The 21,489-nt window shown below is 40.9% G+C and overlaps 1 protein-coding gene across 1 annotated transcript; it reads right to left on the bottom strand.

The window, feature by feature from the left end:
* Positions 1 to 1,264: 1,264 nt before the first annotated feature.
* On the bottom strand, positions 1,265 to 20,988 carry rap2aa (RAP2A, member of RAS oncogene family a). Its single transcript, XM_042495024.2, has 2 exons — positions 20,042 to 20,988; positions 1,265 to 2,944 (listed from the first exon to the last, which is right to left on the bottom strand). Exons 1-2 carry the CDS (start codon positions 20,353 to 20,355, stop codon positions 2,707 to 2,709), a joined length of 552 nt encoding a protein of 183 aa, XP_042350958.1. The 5' UTR covers positions 20,356 to 20,988; the 3' UTR covers positions 1,265 to 2,706.
* Between the last annotated feature and the right edge of the window lie 501 nt (positions 20,989 to 21,489).

Raw genomic sequence — 21,489 nt, forward strand, 5'->3', positions numbered from 1 at the left:
TAGTTCTAAAACGTATTTTCCCCAAATCAATCAACGTAAGGCTTGCACTCTCATTATTTTTGGCAGGATTAAAGCAGTGCATTAGGTATAGTATGAGATTTGATGGTTATCGTATCCTGTACATTTGTCCGACTTTTCACATATAGCCTGCTTCAAAATAAAATAAAATAAAATTATTGTAACTCATATTTAAAAAAAAAATGTAATGGCCTCCCATTTATCACGAGTGATAGTTTCTAAAACAATTATTGTGCTGTGACAATCTCACACCATTTCAAACCCAGCAGTACAAAGCATATACATCCCAGGCAATGGTGGAAAAGTAACTGGTGAATTTACTCAAGTACTGTACAAAAATTTTGAAGTACTTGTCATGCCACTTTATACTTCCACTCCACTACATTCCAGTGGGAAATACTGTACTTTTTACTTTACTACATTTATCTGGAAGCTTTAGTTACAAGTTATTTTTCAAATAAAGATTAGTGCGTAAAAAGCATAAGAAAATATTTGAAAATATTTTTTGTTATAAACTACCCAACAATGAATACAAGAACAGCTGAAACAATAAGTCAATTAATCAATTAGCTAACTGGCAGAAAATTAATTTGCAACTATTTTAACAAGTTTATTTCAAAGCTTTTTGAATGATGCACATTATTTACCCTTAAAAACGTTTTTTTTTAACTTTCCATCTTAATTATGAATTGTGATGTTAAAAATAATAGTTGTTAGTAATAACTATTGAGTAGAAACAGAACACTTTACAACTGCTACTATAAATGTGATTAGGAATGAAAAAAATGTTAACAGAGGTGGAATATAATATATTAATATAATAAATAATATAACTACATTATTCAAGCACAAGTATGAACATAATGACAGATCATAAGACCTGAGGCTTTTTATTATTATTATTAGGCCTATTGTTATTTTTGAAACATAAATAGCCTATATATTTAGATATGGGGCCTTATAAAACATTTGGGGCTGAAGCCTCTGACGCCCAGACCTAATGATGCCACTGTTGAACACTTCTTCCACTACTGATGGGGAGTGGTCAAAACCTGCTGGTGATTAAGGTCTGTGCAGTATTAAAACAAACAGTTAACGGAGCGATCATGGAGAGTTAAGTTGGAGAAGCACAGAAAAAAAGAAGCAATTTGGTCATAAAACCAACGTCAATGTGCAACAAAGACCCAGCGTTACTGTCAGCATGTCGGTCCTTTCACTTCATTTCACTTAAGCTTGGAGGCCTTAGTCGAGTGTTGAACGCACTTTTATTGTTTAGGTGTCAAATGTAACAGTGTCACCATTCAGAGAGGGAATAAAGAGTAAATGGTCACATAAAAAAATATAAAATCAACAATGAAAATGGTCACACGGGGAAAGTCTGGCTCCCGCGGTAACACAGATGTACAGTTGAGACAGTGTCCAGATCCAGACGTCGTGTATGTGTTTGGTTTGCACGTTTCCACAGCCTATATTTATCTCAAACAGTAAGAGTCCTTTTTTGTTTACTAGCCATGCATACAGTTGACAATTCCACATGTGTTGAGTCAGTGTCTTCACAGGAGCTGGCACTTTCAATACAAAATATTTACACTACCGTTTATTATTATCATCGCCTTCGTTGTTACTATTTGTTACTATGGATTTGAATACTCTGAGCACATACAGAATGGGATCAGGATGTTGAAACTCTTGAGCACCCCATTTCATATTGATACCGGAGGAACAAAAAAGAAAGAAAAGTATGACAAATGTTGGCATCTTCACTTTAAATGTTACCCATTCCTGAAAAGAGATTAGAGAGATCGTCTGTAGAGATATTCAAACACTGAGAAGATGAACTCTTCGTTCCGTCGGGATGAAGCAGTTAGTTTATATTACTACTCGGCAATCTGCTGTCAGAGTCTCCCAGAGAGGAAAACGAAACATCACACGATATGTTAAAAGACTCTGCTATTGTTTGCTATTGTATCTCAAAGTGAGAAAATAGGAACAGGAGATGACTGCACCAATGTTTCAAGAAAGACACTGACTTATCAATCAATTTCTCTCCATTCCTTTTACAACAACAACTGGAAAAAAATAAGAAAATGGAGGTGCTTTCAGGTCACCTCTTTGGTTCAGCCCTGTGATGAGTAGAAAAACCTCCTACCAACCACTGCACAAAATAAGCTGGGAGAAAAAATGTACATACTGTAAATCAAATACTCCAATATTTAATACTGGACCCCAGAAATCTGTTATCGGATTTGTGTAGCTAGTGAGTCATGGTAACAAAAGATGCATCAAAACCAAGACACGATTATTTCCGCATTTTTAACAGTTTTGAGAACAACCTAAAGATCCTGATCTGTGATTGTTTGCTGATGATTTTCCCCCCAAAACTCAAAGGATAAAACCCAAACAGAAGAGAGTAACATAAGGCGAGGGCATGTTCCTTGTTGTCATTTGTCAAATTCTCTTGCGGCAAATTCCTGGCGTTCCTCGTTCAAAATCATTACTCACATGTTGTTATTAATAATCATGTCACTGCTGATTTTATGCTCCGTGGAGTTAAAATCCATCGCGTTCAACCATGAATTTTTCCTCCGTTTAATTGGCATGTGCATGTGTGTGTGTCTAAGTGTGTGTCTCTCTGCTGCAGAGTCGGGGTAGCTTCCTCTAAGTGGACTTTTTGCCTGGCCCCCGGGGCTATTGTATATTGCAAGAGGAGCAGCAGGGGTCATCCTTGTCTGGCTGGGCGGCGTAGTCCATCTGCCGAACGATCTCAGCGAACAGTTCATCTACCATGGTTTTGCTCTTGGCCGAGGTCTCCATGAACGGGCAGCCCCACTCCTCAGCCAGGGCCTGACCTTCGCTGGACGATACCTCCCTCTCGCTTTCCAGGTCCACCTTGTTTCCCACCAGGATCACAGGAACCTTCTCGTACCTGAGGACAGACACAGATCCACATTGTGTTGTCAGACACGGACAGAATATATTCTAAGATGAAAAACTAATGCTGAAGAACTGAGTGGAAGCAATAAGTGAGTTTTTGTGTTTCACTAAATTTGCATTTTAGAAAGACAAAGCAATTACGCTTTCAAAACATGGTATTAACGTTATGTTTAGAGAAATACATTACCTACATACATACCAAATAAGCATTTTCTATTTTCTATAGAGTGGTGCAAGAATGAGCCCTAAAACCTGGAAATTAGTTTTAGCACTCCCAGTTCCCTCGTCTTACACCAGATACACGCTGCATGCATGAGCAGCGCGTAACCGCAACCTCACTGAGCTGCAGCGTGTTTCACGCTTGCGCCGTTCACACTGGAAGCGTTGTGACACTTCTGCAGGGCTGCCTGCTGCAATGGGTACTGTATATCCACATTCATAAGTACAAATTCCACTCAAGCTCTTGAATTGTCAACAAGATGGTCCAGCAAATGCTTCACAATAAAGTGCCTTGTATCAACAACTGATAGGATTCTGTGTTCTCAGAGGGCTTTTATTTTGAAACATAAGCAGAAGAGTTTGAGATGAACAGATATGTTTGTATTTCCTCATCTCTGTGACAGATAAAGATACCGGAACTTAAGGAAAAGGTGGTATAGAGTCAATATAATTATCAAAATGTCATTTTTATTGTCTATTTCTGCTGACAACTGTGCACGCAGGAAAAATCTGAGCCCCCGTTTCTCTAAGTGTGCCATGCCTTACAGACAACTGAAACACGATGGAGCAGCGCTGCTCACACAGGCAGTGGGGCTGTTCTGACTTGTTAACATGGGGAAAAAAAACAGGTTTGGCGACGCACACCCTACTGACCCAGGAAGTGTGTTTCTGGGGATAAAGTCAGTGGGTTTTTTGAATTGCTTTATGGTTAGAAGCCTGAAATAAGGTCTGTGGTTAAAACAAGCTTAAAAATCTTTCACCTTTTTCTGTGACATAAAATATGTCAGTATATACCCCACTTGTAAACTTGGAATCTTTTGCGTGTCTTAAAAAAGGCGGTTGCGAATAAGTGAGAGCTAAATGAGACTACAGAACATCATCACGCTGAACACGGCTTCACAGCCTCGCTGTGGCTGCGATGTTAAGTCATGTGACGGCGATGCAGTTTGGTTATAACAGCCGATTGCAACAGTGATGTTCATTTATGCTGATTACCTCATTGAACAAAATGTGTTAGTGTCTTAAAGCTTATTTGCCACAGGGCGTATTTTCTGCAATAGTCCAAAATCGTCTTCGCTTTTTGCCAAGGGAGCAGAGCGATGTTAACTTCCACATCAGTCTACCAAAAACCATAAACCCTGCAGCACCCTATTACTCACCCTGTGTTATGCAGAATTTGTGAAAATAACTGTTTTTCTTACATGCTTCCAGTGGACAAAAACAGAAAATTCACGGTGAATTGATGAGGTGACCACCATTAATAACAGCAAAACTACACAAAAACAACTATTTACAAACTCACACAGCTCATGCAGTGTAATCCAAGTGTCATTTATCCATTTGTATGCTCAACACACAGCTCTTTCCAACAGGAAACTGAACAGAAAGTGTAACTTATCAATGCTTTCTTTAAAGCCAGACTCCATGGACAAAAACAGTAATTTTACAGCACTGAACACAGGAGTTGCTGGTCTGCCACTGCCTCAATTAGTTAGTTTACTTGTGTTATTGTGGGACTTTGATGTTTTAAAGGGTTAGTTTTGATTCACCAAAGTCAGCCAATAACACAACGATATCAATAAAACATCATCATGATGCATTCAAATGTAACATCAAGAAAGAGAAAATGTAGTTTTGTCGATAAACTTTAATAATACAGTTGTTTGGGTGAGAAATTTGTTTTCCCAGCAATATTAAAGAAACCAGTTCTGTTAAAAACGTATTGTTGCCTCATTATTCCACCTAATGACTGAAAAGTATTACTAGTGGTACTGATAAAGACTCAGCTCGTTAAGGAGTGTCGATAATGGTATTAATATCAATTAAAATTAGCCCCATCCCATGGATCTATTACAAATCCATCCCTAGTTAAACACGGACCTCTATGACTCCAATTCATCAAGAATTTTCTGTTTTTGCATTCTTCGTTCACCGTGGATGTATACGAAAACGTTTTCTTAAAGAATTCAACATAATAAGAGGGCTGAAGTATTCCTTTAATGCTTCAAAATGTTAATCATACCACTTAATTTACTAATTGCATGAGAAAATCCACAATTTAATCACTCACAATCAATAAATTTCACTCTGTGCTGCATCGCTTAAACATTCAACAGTCTTTCTTTCAATGGCAGCAATGAACAAACCTCATGACCTGCTTCTCCATGTTCAAAGGAAAGTGCAGCAGTCATCGGTCTCCCTCTTACCTCTGCCTACAAAATGAGTCTGGTCTTTTTAAACATCCACAGCTTAGTGAAGCATTTTCAAAAAGCTCAGTTGAATACAAAACATGGAAGGCCAAGATAGAAAGAAAAAGGCAGTTTAATAAGAAAAAAAAAAACAAACTTTGGTGCACACACGGGGTTTGACTGTGTGATAAAGGAGCAGGCAGCACCTTCTTGCTGTGGGGGGGCTAACCGCTGCTGCACACCCTGCCTTGTGTAAATATCAAGAAGTCTAAAGCCTGACCCAGTAAAGAACAGGAAATGAGTCGTGGAGCTCTGACCCCTGAGGGTGGGAAGTGGCCATAATCCTCTGAGCTCTGAACTCAACATGTCACTGTGGAACTGAACTACTTAGTGGACGGCCCGAAGAGACGGTCAGTTAAATTAAACAGCACTGCACTGTAATCATTCGAAGGAGCGGCTCCAATGCAACGATATAATCACTACATCAGTTTCGATTTTGGGAAACACGGTGGGCCTCTGAGGCGGTTTGTAACACATCAGAAGAGATAACAAAGATCAAAAACATCAGAGAGATAGCAGATCACGCGTATCCACATCCTTTGGTAAACAACAGGTTGTTATTTCTTTCATCCTTATCTGTGTGTGCGAGGCTGGAAAAAGGAGCGCTTTCCATCTGTTGGACGCCTCGTTTGAACCGAGTTTAAATGTCTCTGTTCATGACGCTGAACAACAACGTCAAATCTAGCCAGAGTCATGCACCCGAACATCATTAGGGTTTTCAAATGCTGCCCTCGCTCTATGAAATATACATGCTTCTAAATTATTTATAGGGGAAAAAAAACATCCTCATCCTTGATTGCTATGGTAACAGGTGTACGAAGGATTGACTGGAGAGAAGGGGAGACTACAGAGGAAGCAACTGTGATAGTTTTCCAAGTCGAGCAGCCTGAGCAACTCTCAGAGGCCAGGGGCTGCAGGTCTCAGCGTTAAATAAGCTTAAACTTTCAGAGAACAGGGAGTCGACTTTGATCTACTCATGAATACTTCATCCAGAGCGAACTTTAATCTCAACTATCCTGTTCTGTTCCCAGGATCAGCTCAGCAGCCGAGAGGAACTACCAGGATTTAAGAGACGATCTAAGAGGTCGGTCTGCGTGTAACCAAGAGCACGATAATGTTCTACGAGCTCGGAGGGAACCTGAATGAGAAACTACAGCTCATGCTTCTTAACATGCAGAGTACAGTGCTCAGGTCTCACTACAGCCCCGAAGTCAATACAAAACAAGCCAAGGCCATTATTTTCCTGAGAGCTATTTTGGACCACATCTAGTCGGTGGTAGGCGGCTCTTGCCTTGAACCTTGCCTTGAAATTTCCCACCTTCACTGAAAAATCCTAAACATAGCTGTGGGTGAGCAGATTGAAATGTTACTTTTATAGCTGCACTCGTTTAGGAGGAGCTACAGGGAGCTCGGCGTTTATTTGAGGGTAATGGTGCCATTTAGGTGTCTCGGTTCGGCACCAGGCTGTGGTTTCGGCTCAAATCTCCTGCTGTAAATCTCTCTCTATTTTATGTATCGACTACAAATGCATGCTGTTTCATACCAGCTCTCACTTTCCTGCCCCCAATGTCTTTGCTCCGGACAAAAGCTTTGTTTGAGACGGTTATTACCTGAGTTCTACGTATTTGAGCTCCTTGAAGGAGAAATAGTGCAAATGCAAAGTCACATTATTGTCAGTGAGATAACAGTAAAATTCCAACTAAACATTACCATCATTATCAGTTAATTAGGGCTGAGACTAATGATATGATGTATGATGATGATATATTTTCATTGTTGATTGACCTTTTAAAACCTGAGCAAATTGGCCTGATTTATTTTAAAAACATGGGAATAAGGCAATGAGCAACTTAAGCAATGATCCCAAAAAATTGAAAGAAATTAGTAAAAAGCACAATAAATAAAACTACTATAACTATATATATATATATATATATATATATATATATATATATATATATATATATATATATATATATATATATATATATATATATATATATATAACCAAACCAAACTAACCAAAGTTGCTTAGGGTTAAAAGGTTTTAATACTTATGAAAGGCGTCTGAACTCAGCCCAAGAAAAGTGGTGTTGACCCAGCTTTTAAAGGGTTCATATGTTGATTATTTCTTAAATTACTATGTTATTTCTTCAATTACTTGTTCAGTCTATAAAATGTTTCCCAAAACCCACCATGACATCCTAAAAATGTCTCGCTTTGTCTAAAACCCATAGGTTTTCAATCCACTGTCAAAGACGACTAAACAAACCAAAAATATTCACATTTAAAGGAGCAGTGTGTCTGATTTAGTGGCATCTAGGACCGACTGCTAATTGTAACCAGCTGGAACTTCTCCAATGTGCCAATCGTGAACTCCCGGCCAGAATTCAGTCAATAATCATTGTTCAGCAGGCCTTTGCTGGGAGCTGAATTATCCTCAAAGATGTCTTTCTCTCAAAAACAAATGGACCCGATGATTTACGTGACTCAAAACTCAAGCAGCTCTAAGAATTCAAAGTAGAAAAACTATACTAATCATGGATATCTCAAACAGCAGGCCGAAGTAAAGTCAGTCCAATGAGGTCCTATCAAACTCTAGAGTATGCTGTGTGTTTTTTTTATTTTTAACCATAATGACGGACTTGACTTGGTCAGCCATATGCAAGTTATGTAGCTCATTTAGGCCTCATCATGACACGAGTGCAGCACAAAGACATCTGGTACCAAAGGAGAGGGTCTATATATAGTCATAATAACAGAGGAGGAAACCGGCGGTCCCAGGAGGTGTGAGACAGCGGCTGCCACGGATACCGAGGCTCCCAGGGCCTCCACATAAAGGGTGTCAGCCACAGTGTGTCGTGACCCGACACCGGCTGATGCAAGGAAGCAAGGCTTGTCCGTAACACAGAACACATACGGAGCGGTTTCAATGGTTTGGACGCGAGGCTCAAAAGACAAATGAATAACAGCTCGTGTTTGTGCTGTGACACAAACAAACATGTCATGCTTTAGCCTTCAGTTTGTGAGCCTGACGGCGCCCCACACCAGAGCTGTCTGACTGCAGACACCCATTCGAGGTCCACCAGACACACCTTATCTATAATGCATGATGCATCAACTCACACAGGCCTCGCTGATGGACGGACGGTGAAACCCGGCGGTCAAAGAGCCTCTGGATTTGACTCCGGCCAACACCGCCAGGATGAATGAGGAAACAGGCTGCGTGCTCGGCCTCCTCCCAACGGCCCTTTTGTGGAGGGTCTTCAGTTTAGTCAGTGGAGAGACATCAGCTGAGTCAGAGAGAAAAGCTCTTCTCTTCTGGCACAGCATCAGGGCAAAGAAAGATTTTATCAGGAAAAGATATCTGGAGAATCTTTGGTAAACACGCCACGGCAAGCACATGACTTTTGCATTAAATGTTCTGCTTTGCAAAAGAATGAGAGATCTTTTAAAAGGACAATGTCAAGGATACTACTTAAAGGGACAGTTCAGACTTTTTGAAGTGGGGTTTTAGGGGATACTTTTCCATTGGTAGTATATTACAAACAGTAGATGTCAGTCTGCATGACCCCAGTTTGGAGAAGCAGGCTGTAGTCTTACATGGAAGTTAAGAAATCTATTGCTGTTGAAAGGTCAGCAACAAAATTGATTTAAGCTACCTAAAATAAGTCCCACTCCCCCAAAAATTATGTCAGATTAAATGCAAGCTATATTGAGAGTTTTTTCACTGCTTTTCCTTTCCGTCACAGTGGTTTCCCATGGGAAAATTAAGCTGTTATAATGCTCTCTTCAAAGCCAGACTCAGTAATTTAACATCGCTGAACACAGGAGCTGCTGGTCTGCCGCTGCCTCGATCGGTTAGTTTGTTAGTTATTGTGTGACTGGTATTTTAAAGGGTTAGTTTGGATTCACCAAAGTCACACGGTAGCCCCTTTCACCTAATTTAAGGCAGGAATATCGTGCTGTAATGCCGCCTCGCTGTTCTCCCTTAAAAGCCAGACTCCATCGATAAAAACAAACTCAGTAACTGATCGAGGCAGCAGTGGACCGTCAACTCCTGCGTTAGATGAGGTAAATTAGTTTTTGTCTAAGAAGTCTGATGGCTTTAACAATAGCATAGATGGGGAAACCCGTCAAAACAGGCTGTCTGACTGAAAGATAAAGTGGTGAAAATATTTTCAATATATCAAACATGTAATGTTGCTGACCACCTTACACAGCAGTACACTGCGTAGCTTTTGTGTCTTACGCCAGCCTGCTTCTCCAACCTAATGGCGTGCCAACTGACAGTATGTGATACATTGACTATGCAAGTAACCCATTCAACTCCATTTCAAAAAATCCAAACAATTCCTTTAAAGTCTCTTTTGGATTCTTTCAAGATCTTGAAAACAAATCCTCTGCTTCTCCTTTTATTAAAAATCTGATGCTATTAACAGATGACGGAGAAAACCGGCCAACACATGTCAAAATGGGAAAGATAAACGACGACTGATGTACTCAACAAACTATACGGACTACTTATCCTTGGATCTGATCTGTCACAGCAATATTACAGCACACTACTATCTCCTTGCGGTAATTATGCCATCTGAGACAAAACCCTCCTCCTACTGTGCAGAGTACAAGACCCTAAAATCTGAAATACAAAGTGCCACTGCATCGGAAATTTGATCCATAAAATAGTGGTAAGAAAGGAGAGGAATATGCTTTGAACAGCTCCGAGACTCATTCATAAGTCTGAACATTATACAACACACTAAGGATATTATTCCAGTGTCGACCATCTGCATAATGTCAGAGCAACCGTTATTAGAAGTCACATAGGAATAATATACACCACAATGTTTCAGACTGTTGTTAATGTTCCATGATGGACAACTTACTTCAGCATTTACAGGTGAATCTGCAATCTTTGCACGGATTAGGACACAAAAATGAAGCACTTATTAGCTGCCTGCTCTGAATCTTCAGGGATTTTTACGATAATAATAAAAACATTCACTCCCTGTATGACTTAACAAAAAGAAAGCCATAAACCACTTATGCCAGGACAGCTTTTTGCCTGGCTGTTTTCATAATTGCTTGTTGTTTTTGTTTTCTCTCTGATGACCCATGGCAACAGCTTAAAAGTCCACTTCAGTTTTTAATGGGCTTCTATAAGAATAGTTCAATGGCTTTTTGTCTCTAACAAGCAAATGCTATTTGAGTGCAGCGCACAGTTTGACATCATCAGTACGCTTTGTGAGAAGCTTTGTGAGACAGAACTGAACTTTATAAGATAAATGTTCAGTTTGTAGCGTCTGAGAGTCACATGAATATTTTTGGATGATTAAAAACAAAAACTACCATTTTTACACATGAAGCTTAATGTACACCAATTAGCCCAAACGTTAAAACCACTGACAGGTAAAGTGAATATCATTAATCATTTTGTTACGATGCAATGTTCTGCTGCGACACCTTTGGTCCTGGTATCCATGTGGATGTCTCTCTCCACTCACCAAAACACTGTTGCACTGTACCCCCTCTCGTGGTAACAGTACTCGCCAATGGCAGTAAAAAGGTGACAGATGGCAGAAAATAAGTTTGCTATTATGTTATATTACATAGGAGGATACCCAAAGAAGATTACTTTGACCATTTCATTACACACAACAAAATTCTCTGACTTTTCCAAAACTTTCAAGGATTTTGATGAAAAAGTGAAAAAGTGAGATTGTGAAATTCTTTGCGTTGCCCCTTAAAAGTCGGAGGTACGAATCATCAGTCAGAGACCCTCATTTGACTGAGATTGCTTGAAGTCGAGCAATTGTTTTGTTCTGTGCAGTATACGTCTGGGGACGGTTTGGTTGCCAGATTTTGCTGCGGAGTGAGTGCTCTTGACTTTCAGGCTACTCTTTGGTACAGGGTGCTGTGGACATGCAGGGAGCAGCACAGATGAGGAGACTGGAAAGACCTTTTGCTTAGAAGTGGTGAATTTACAGCTCACAGCAACATAATATGATACAGTCTCTGGCTTTTGTTTGATATCTAGTGTTTGCAAAAAATGTTGCACATTTATGACCGGTTGTAATACTGCTGTCAAGCATAACGTCCCACAGAGCCTGTTCAAATTTTAAACCTTGCATGGAAAACAAATTGTTAAATAATCATATTGAACAGACCAATCCAATTTGACTGGCATAATTCTAAGTTGGGTACAGCTCTATGAAATTACATGACTTTTCCAGGATTTCCATGACTGTGGAAACCCTGTATTTCTGTTTGGACAAAAATTGTGGACCAACCAACCCTGAATTCATGCCAATCAAAAAGCTAAAAATGTTTTAACTAACTGGTCTGATTCGTGACTCCCAGAACATAGCAGACACAACCTGTTGGATATTTGAAAACACCAGTGTGTACTCCCTTTTCACACTTCCTTTTGAAAGCCAAGTCAACAGTTCAGTAACCATCATTGAACTTTAGCTCAGTTCTTTTACCCGGTTTTCACAACACGCAGATGAAAGATGATCTTTCTGGGAGAACTGGGAGACTGCTGCTCTGCTTATTTATTTCGAACCTTTCAACCAGTTGGCATATGAACAAGCCTCTGAATGAGAACTCCACAGTTTGTATGCCTTTGTACAGTGCTCAGAGTACACACACAGTAGTTTATTATTACACTACATTTCACCTCTTTCTTCTTCACTATCCTCTGACTGTGTCTCTGCTATTTAAATGCTCCATATATATCTGGTGCATAGTTAACTGCAGCTGCAGTGAGGAGTGATGAGGTCCCCAGTGGACGCAGGCAGGCTTCAGTGTAATAACGTGCACCCATGGCCTCTGTGCTGAAGCCCGTCTGTACCACTAACAGCAGGCCCTGATGGATGCTGACAGGGTTCAGAGCGAGAACGACGCACAGCAGCACCTCTGACCTGAACCAGCGCTGATAGGGACACGACAGGTCTCCGCTGTTTTGGCAGCGAGGAGGGATAGATGGGCAAGAGATGACAACTGCGTAATGTGCAGGAGGAGGAAGACTGCTGAGGTTTACATAACAAAATTACATTTCCTAAATACAATAGACCAAAATCAGACAGAGACACCTGTTACTGCTGAAGCTGCCGTCAAAGTTGTACTTATTTCATTTCAATCAGCCCTCACTTGAATATGTCAAAGGAATAATTCTGTTGCTGCAACCCAATATTTTAAAAACAGATTATTCTGCTACTTTTGATAATTAATTACTTGTTTGGTCTACAAAAGATTAGAAAAAAATTGTGAATAATGCCATGTCATGCCAACTTCCCAGAGCCCACCGTGGCATTTCTGAATTTCTTGATTTCTCCAAAAATCAAAAGGTATTCAGTTTACGATGACAAATGACAGAGAGAAGCAGCTACATTTATCCCTTCTCAAAATAGTTGCAACTTGCAAATTATTTTCAAATTATTTTTTAATGTCTGTTCTTTTTCATGTCCCAACCTGCCTGGCCTTCTAAGACTACATTTACTGTATTTCCTACATTTCCCACAATGCCCCTCAATGCCCACAGAGCATATATGGCTGAACTGCAGTTCCACTTTAAGAGAGAATGATGCAGGTCTTTTTTTTAAGCAGGAAAGAAAGCAAGCTATTCACTTTGTTAAGTAAAACTTAAGATGTTTTGATATTGCATTGTATTACGAGCTATCGCCTGGATTCCTCATGGTGTAATGACTGAAAAATACTGCAAAATGGGAAACCAAGAATTGAGCTTTCTTCATTTGGCTGGATATCCAGAGAAGTAAAAACACTACAAGAAAACAACACTATAAAGGACCAAGAATCTAATATAATTCTAATATTGGAAATTGTTAAAAATGTTTATACAGGGATGCAAGTATGTGAGTGCATTTCAGTTCATGTACTTGTATTTATATGAGACCCTTTTTCACATTTAAGGGACCTGTTTCAGTGTGGCCCGCACCAGTCGACCCTCATCGGCTTTTTATCTGCTGATTGGCAGTTAAGCTCACTGCACAGGAAGGGAAATGTAAGGGAGGAAGGTAAACAAAGGGTTTAAGTCAAGAGGGCATGAGATCAAAACAAACTTATTATATTAAAGATAATGTTTTTATCCATTTAGCAGAAATGGTTTGTTTTATTGTTTGCAAGTGCACGGTAAATATCCTTTTTCTGTCAACATCTGGTTGTGTTGTTAATGTTGTTAACTGGCTAACTAGTGCCCTCATTCTGTCCTGTCAGTCTTCAGGTTTCTCTTATTAAATGCCTAAACAGACTACTGCCGCCTGCTGCTGTGCAGAATGATTTCCTCTCACGCAGACGCAGACTGTACATGCTCTACTTGGCAGTTGGTTGTAGTCTTTGCAGACTGTTCAAGTGCAACTCTTTGGTCAAGACACAGGTGACACGAGGCGATGCAACAGTCGGCCTTTGTCGCCACAGCTTCTTGATGTCGGTTTGGTGTGTCTGAGATGTAACAACACGTTTGTGAATGAAGCACTTGAGTCAAGTTTCCAAACTGCGTACACGACAAGAATGTTCTCTCTGGCTGGTAATATTACGTCTGATCTTTCTCACACTTTATTTGAAGACTATCAGCGTTTGCCATCACACAGAAGATGTAGAGTCCCACAGGCTTCACTGAACAGGCTGAGAAATGATTTAGTTCCTCAGTCTTCCAACCTATTAAGTATGAGTATTGTCTGTAAGTAGCCTCAGTGTACCCGAGTCCAACAATAAATGTAATATCCACTTTTTGTAATGTCTGTGATTTGTAGCATTTATTCTATGTTTTTTTTTTTGTTTGTTTAGTGTTTTGTTGGTGTTTAGTTAGTAGTCAAGTCGAATTGAATCTAATAAACAACAAACTTTGGAAATACATCAATGTTGACTTATAGAAATAGCCATACAAGTTTGTCTTTACAATGTAGTGCATTATTAATGAAATCATTATTATATTCAGCCAATTTCTAATCTAAGAACGCTACACTGCTGGAGCTATAAATACAACTTGGCTGGTATCTAAACAGAAGTGCTAAACATGTCTAACAATGTTTCAAAGAATGTACCTGTACTTTGTTCAATATAATCACAGAATAATAGGATTGACCGGTACTATCTTCCACGACAGGAGAAATAAGGACCGACGGTCATAAGTTTGGGTCGTGTGTTAGAATAAATATACTGTGTGGTTCTTGTATTGATCTTTGATGTGTGTGAGAGCTAAGCTTCCCTCCAGCATGAGCCCAGTTTACAGGCAAAATGAAATCATATCAACTGAAAAAAGAAATGGTGTGAATTGTTTGTGCCGTTGTAGAAGTACGTGTTGAGTTTACCATATCCAGTATATTTACAAGCTCTCGGGAGCAGAAGTCAACTTACATAACTGCTGTCAACAGAAGCTTTTAATATCAGAAATCTTGTGTGTGTAGGTTTGAAAAGGCTGCGTACAAACAGCCTCAGTTTGTTCAGACCTCGTCTGTGACACGCAGCTGAGTAGAGCAAATCTTTGCAGATTTTAAACATAATCTTTCGCTGAAATGTTTTGTTCGAGGAAAACTGCACACAGGATGTTGAATTAAAGACTACAGATGACCTGACATTTTTAACGACACTGTTTAAAAAAGCAGCTTGTAAGATTTAGGGGGATTTTAGTAAGGATGCAGATTTCAACCAGCTGAAACTTCTCCCAGTTAGGATTCCTTCAGTGTTCATTGTTCAGGAGGTTTTGGTCGGGAGCCGAATTACCCGCTCAGGTTAGTGATTTAAACCAATAACACTCAACTAAGCACTTTTACGTTACTAATCAGTGTTTCTCCGACACTGTTTGGCCTGTCTGCTCACCTTTTTTCTGATCCAGATGTTCAGGAGGTTTTTACTGGGAGCCGAATCATCCGCAGAGGTCTATTCCTCTCCAAAAATAACAGACTGAAAAATAACAGGTGATTAAAACCAGAGACGCCGCTGAATAAAGCTGTTTCTCATTATCAGTGTCTGGCACTTTGCAGACAAGCCACTCGCTGACCACATACTAATGTGGGCTCACCTTTTTTCTTTTTTCAAATCAGACACTGAATTATCCACAGGGGTCTCTTCCTCAGACAAAAACGACTATAAACACAGAACAAAGCAATTCCATGATAAAAAAAAATGATGTTTCTCTGACGCTGCTTGTTGTGGAGGTGCTGGTAACTATGGTGGCTGATGCAGAGCAAGACTGGCCTGATCTCAAACAAGTGTTTGGTTTGTCCATTCTGGGCTTCTGTAGAAACATGGCCTTGCAACATGGCGATCCCCGTAGACAAGGACACGCTCCCTATGCTGATAAATGGCTAATTGTAAGGTGACAAAAACATGACAATTTTCATTTTCAGACTATTAAAGTAAACATACTTATATCATATTCCATTCTGCCACTATATCCCCCTTAATCCTACACACTGGACGTTTAAAACACAATCTAAAGTTTTAACTGTCTCAGTCGGCATGAAGCGAAGGACTTTGAAATGAACTATTGTGTAGGAGTAGCATATGAAGTGTGATGTTTTTGCTACAGAAAATAAATTCTGCTGGGACATTAGAGAGCTGCACCAGACTCAGTGTTAAGTGTGAAATCACATAACACCCTGGCTGCATCTGCTGTGTGAGCACATATGTATACATTTACATATAAACACACACACACACACACACACACACGCACACTGAGGAGACTGATCATACCTCTCCTCATTCTCAGCTCATATGGGGGAAACATGTTGACCTCATTCTTTCATGCGGAGCCACAGATTTATAGGATTGTTTATCAGCTGCATTTGAGAAAAAGCCAATTAGGTGACAAAGACTTGGGCAAACTAACAAAAACAAGCATGGTTAAATTTCATTTTTAGGTTACAGGATGGAAAATAAACTGTCACAACAGCGACAGAAACACAACACCAAACCCTCGTATGGCTGCACTGTCCTTGGAAACAGTATAAGATTTAAAGGGACAGTTCAGATTTTTTTTGAAGTGGGGTTGTATGAGGTACTTATCTATTGTCAGTATAGTTCAAACAGCAGATATCAGTCAGCACGGCCTCAGTTTGGAAAAGCAGGCTTGAGTCTGACACCGAAGCTAAGCAATGTACTGCTGTGAACAGGTCAGCAATAAAAGATATATATAAGTACAAGACAATTAGCTGAAAATGTGTGGAAAAAATAAATAAAGGCAAAAAAAAGAGGAAAAAGTATTTAAAAATTATAAGAATTTTGTAACATAATTTTCGAATTATAATGATTATCAATTTAGTTTTTTAAAAATGTTTTTTCCACCTAAACATTTCCCTAGCATTTTTAAAAATAATTCTCCAAATCTATTTATTTCTTGCAGTTTGTGGAATATTGCTTACCAAGTTGCTTATTGCCTTATTCCTTTTTAAAGAAACTGCACCAATTTGCTCAAGGTTTCAAGGTTTAAGTGCCTGTGAAAGGCATCTGAAAGTGGAACCACAAAAGTGATGTTGCTCCAGGTTTCAAAGGGTTAAGCTGCACTGCTTTGAATATGCTCCTTCATTAGAACGGCCTCCTCTCCCTGGACTCCATACACTGACACCTACAATGACTGATGAACCCACGCAGTCACAGCCCAGTGCGGGCTGCCGCCACCAACGCTTTAACCAGCAGCATCTCCTGTATGACAGTCTGTTTAGGCTCTCACTTATTCAGCATCATGCCATGTCACGCACAACCGCGCACAACATGTTGCTAAAGAACATGACGGCACAACCGCACAGCCTCAGCTAACCTCTTCGGCGTATCAATCAGCGGCTCACTCCGGTGACCTCATATCTGGATCATCTGTGTAACAGCTCTCAGACATCAGACGATTTCATGCTTTCAATTGTGCCGCTCTTCCTAAAGAGCTTGTGCAGCTGGTTAATTAAAAAACGCGGCTCTGCAGAAGCTGGTGAGCGTGCCCCCCCCCCGGCCCCCCTCAAACCCTACAGACAGTATTTTCCTTCCTTGAAGCTCTGCAGAGCCTCTTGTTGCACTGAATCCTGGGTATCCCCGGCTGGGTGTTTCATAGGGGTTGCAGCATCCGGCACAGTGGGCAGCAGCTTGGCAGATCACAGACAGCGTCTCACATGTTATGACTGGAGGACCGTCTGCTGATGGACGCAGTGGATCAGCACCGGTGCCCTGCTGTCATTCCTAAGATGCAGCCAGTGGTGGAGTGGGAGCTGATGAGGTGGGTTAACCACCAGCTAGATGTGTAGGTGATGGAGGAGGGAGTGCCTTTTTGGCTTTTTGCAAGGGCGTACGTTTGACTTTATTAGCAGGGGGGACACACACGAAACGGGCAGTTCGGCCGCCAGAAAATTTTGAGCTTTAACCGCTTGATTTGCGGTACTTTGGCAAATTATTACGCACCATGTTTTTATAGACCGAATCACCATGATGCCGCCCTAACAACATAAGCAACTTTGGGGTAGAAAACTGGCTACTCTTTTGAATTGCGGAGGTATGTCAATTTGGCAAACTTGTTTATTTCTGTTGTCATTTTCAGTCGTAACTGTAACATATAAAGATACAGAGTTAAACACAGTGGTTTTATGAACTGTGTTGCCTTGGTAACATTTTTGATAAACCAAATCTACTGGCATAGAAGCTTAGCATCGTACTGCTGTGGATAGGGCCACAGAAAACATAATTTAGCCACCTAAAAAACTCAAAATTAGTTTAAGTAAATGCTGTATTTGGAAATTTGCTCCGCTTTACCTTACACAATAGCTGATCAAGGCAGTGGTAAACCAGCTACCCCTATTTATCGATTTATCGATTACGGGAAAGTTTGCTCGGCGCGGTTTGATTATATGTGACGCAGCGGTTTTCTACCTGGAAGTTATTGTAAATAAATATTATAATTCTGTCTATTGTGGGGGACAAATGCACATGTTCTAAATACGGACGTCTCACACATTTTAATGGAAAAAAACTCTCATGACTTTTCAAGGATACATAATAAAATTTCCATTTTGGAAAAGCATGTGCTTCACTGCGTTGGTTGCACTTGGCAGCCTGGTTGCGGTGCTTTTCTATGCACTAACACAAGTCAAGTCAAGTCAAGTCAGTTTTATTTATATAGCCCATTATCACAAAACAAGGTTTGCCTCAGAGGGCTTTACAGTGTACGACATCCCTCTGCCACACAGGAGAGTCTTCACTTCCCATGACAAACGCTGTCACAGTGAGGGCTTGGCCAGTATAAGACGTGCAAAATAAAAACTGCGCCAGTTTTTCATTTGTATCAAGCAGCAATTAAGTTGTTTGAGTTAATTTGCCTCGCTTCACATCACACGTCCTTCGATGCAACTATCGCGCAATGTAATGTTGATGCTGAAACGGTGTATCCTGCAGCCATTAGTCAACACATATTAGTTTGTTATTAGCTTATGTCAACAGCTAACTTATAGAAAATACATCTGCCATTATGTTACATTACATGGAAGATTATCCCTGGAAGATTACTATAGTAAATTCATTCTATTGCACCCAATAAAATTCCATGACTTTTCCAAAACTTTCAAAGACTTTTTTTTTCCTCATTCCATTACTTTTCCAGGCCTGGAAAACGAGATTGTGAAATTCCATAACTTTTCCAGGTTTCTCATGACCATAAGAGCACAGTAAATATTGAGAGGGGACGTGCTTCCTGCGTCCATCCCAAAATCTACACCTGTGGCTTTTCGGGTGTTACTGTAAACGGCCTGTACGTTTACCCTCCACTACACCACTGGATGCAAAACTACAAATATGCATGCCACAAAGTCTGCAGAAACACTGAGGAGATACAACTCTCACAAGTAATTTCTTTTTGAGCCAGGGGCGTGTCTATGGAGCGGCACAGGCCACCGCTGAAATCTGATTGGCCACCCCAGGCGCCAGCCTAATATGACTGACTATGTGCCCAGACAGTCTGAACTGTACGACCAAAATTTTTGTTCATAGGCGCGACCTTAAACCTGAGTCAGTAATGTGCTAGATTAGTGTTTAGCCTGACTAATTTTACAAATAAATTCATACGACTGCTTATTTGAATATTTATTTGAATGTTTTGACACTTTATACAAGCTATTGTGCTATTTACACTTAGAGAAACAGTTTCTTTAACAAAGTATGGAAGTGTTATTTTACATTTGTGTGGTGTCGCTCTGTTGTGTTGTGATTTGTAGGCATATTTATCTCTTACACTAAACTATAAACAGGAGTGTACGACACTGCATTGTTAGTAATTTAAGTAGGTATGGGTAGTGGAGACAAAAATGGTAAATTAAAGCTATGCCGATGTGTTTTCCTGCAGCAGTGCCACAACTGCATAAGTCTGTGTCCCACTTGGGCCACCCCAGTTAAAAAAAAAAAAAGTCTGGACACGCCACTGGTCTGCAGTGCAAGGGGCCTACCTGCAAGCATTGTGGGTTACACCAAAATAGAGCAGATGTGTTGTAGTCTGCCCTGAAGATGCATCTCCATTCAAGCACAGATCTCAGACCAGGCCTCGGCCCACCCTGAGAGCCTGATAGGTTAGCCATATGTGTGAAGAACAACATCCACACACAACAATCTGGACTCATCATTTCACCAACCTTTTCACTCTTATGATCTGATCCCTCATCGGCTTTATGTCCTGGAAGCTCTGCTGGTTGACCAGGCTGTAGACCAGTATGAATCCTTGCCCGTTTTTGATATAAAGGTCCCGCATGGAGGCGAACTGCTCGGTGCCGGCGGTGTCCAGGATCTCCAGCACCGAGGGCGAGGAGTCCACCTCGATCTCCTTGCGGTAAAAATCCTCTATAGTGGGGTCGTACTTCTCAATGAACGTCCCGGTGACAAACTGCACAGTGAGGGCGGATTTCCCGACCCCACCGCTTCCCAGGACCACCACTTTATACTCGCGCATCGTGGATTTTAAATCAAGTCGTAAGGTATTAAATCTGCGCGCGTCATTGAAAATGAACTCAGAACGAATTCACCACTCGTGTCCCATTTTGAACGGGTTGTCAATAACACAGTCTTGCTCGCTGCTGCTCAGCTATGGCAGAGCACAAAGACTCGGTGCCCCAAGATGGATTTCATTGTAGAAATTCCCCCATGCAGGCCAGACACTGACAGCTATACGTGCATCCGAGGACTGCAAATGTCCAAAAAATGTGCACGGGGGGGAGGAAGGAAATATCGCCCGATGATGTGGAGCGTGCCGGTTTTCATCTGCTTAGCTCACCCCTCTGTATGCATCAGAAAAAAACAAACTTGCTCCATCGAGGACACTGGAAAAACGCTTGGCCTCTAGAATGAACTGCAGGCGCGATTTTGCAAGCCGGACGCCGCGTCGTAAAAACGCCACAAACACAAACTATCTCCGCTCTGGAATACACAAGTTGCGTCTCTTTGTTTCTTTTTCACCATCTCTGGCATGTCTCCGCTTCTCCCTCGCTTCCCAGCGCGAGCCCAGCCGCCATACTCTCGGGTGGAGACCCACGGCCGCTGCGTAACCAGCTGGTCCCCGCTCGGCTCCCGTACCGAGGAAAGGAGGAAAAAAAAAAAAAAAAAAACTCACGGACCCTCCCTCCTCCTCAGACGGATGTGCGCGCGGGCCAACAGCAGGCCTCCGCTCCCCTCGAGCCTGAATGGGAGCTGCGCGGAGGCAGCCAGTCACATTCAGCGGCCGCATTTCCGTTCATGTGTTAAAATTCCCATCATTCGGTTGCCCCAGTGACATCCAAAGAGAGCTCGGCCAATCACGGCGCGGCTCCGGGATGTGTATCCAGGAGGAGGAAAACATGCACCGGATGCTGTTGCTATGGTAACGCTGCATTTTGTTGCTGCTGTCCAAATTTGAGAATGCTGTGCAAAAAGCAACATAACCGTATAAAGTCAGGAGATTTAATTATTTATTATTTAGCTACCTCTATCAGTGCAGGCTACGTTCCCAAGACATTACACGTTAGTATCTGTATTTCTAGTCTATTCTGTTTAATGTAATTGTGTGTGTTTATGTATTATAATAATAATAATAATAATAATAATAATAATA

The sequence above is a fragment of the Plectropomus leopardus genome, chromosome 10, assembly GCF_026936395.1.
Source record: "Plectropomus leopardus strain MGB_pleo_1.0 chromosome 10, ASM2693639v1, whole genome shotgun sequence".
NCBI classification, from domain to species: Eukaryota; Metazoa; Chordata; class Actinopteri; order Perciformes; family Serranidae; genus Plectropomus; species Plectropomus leopardus.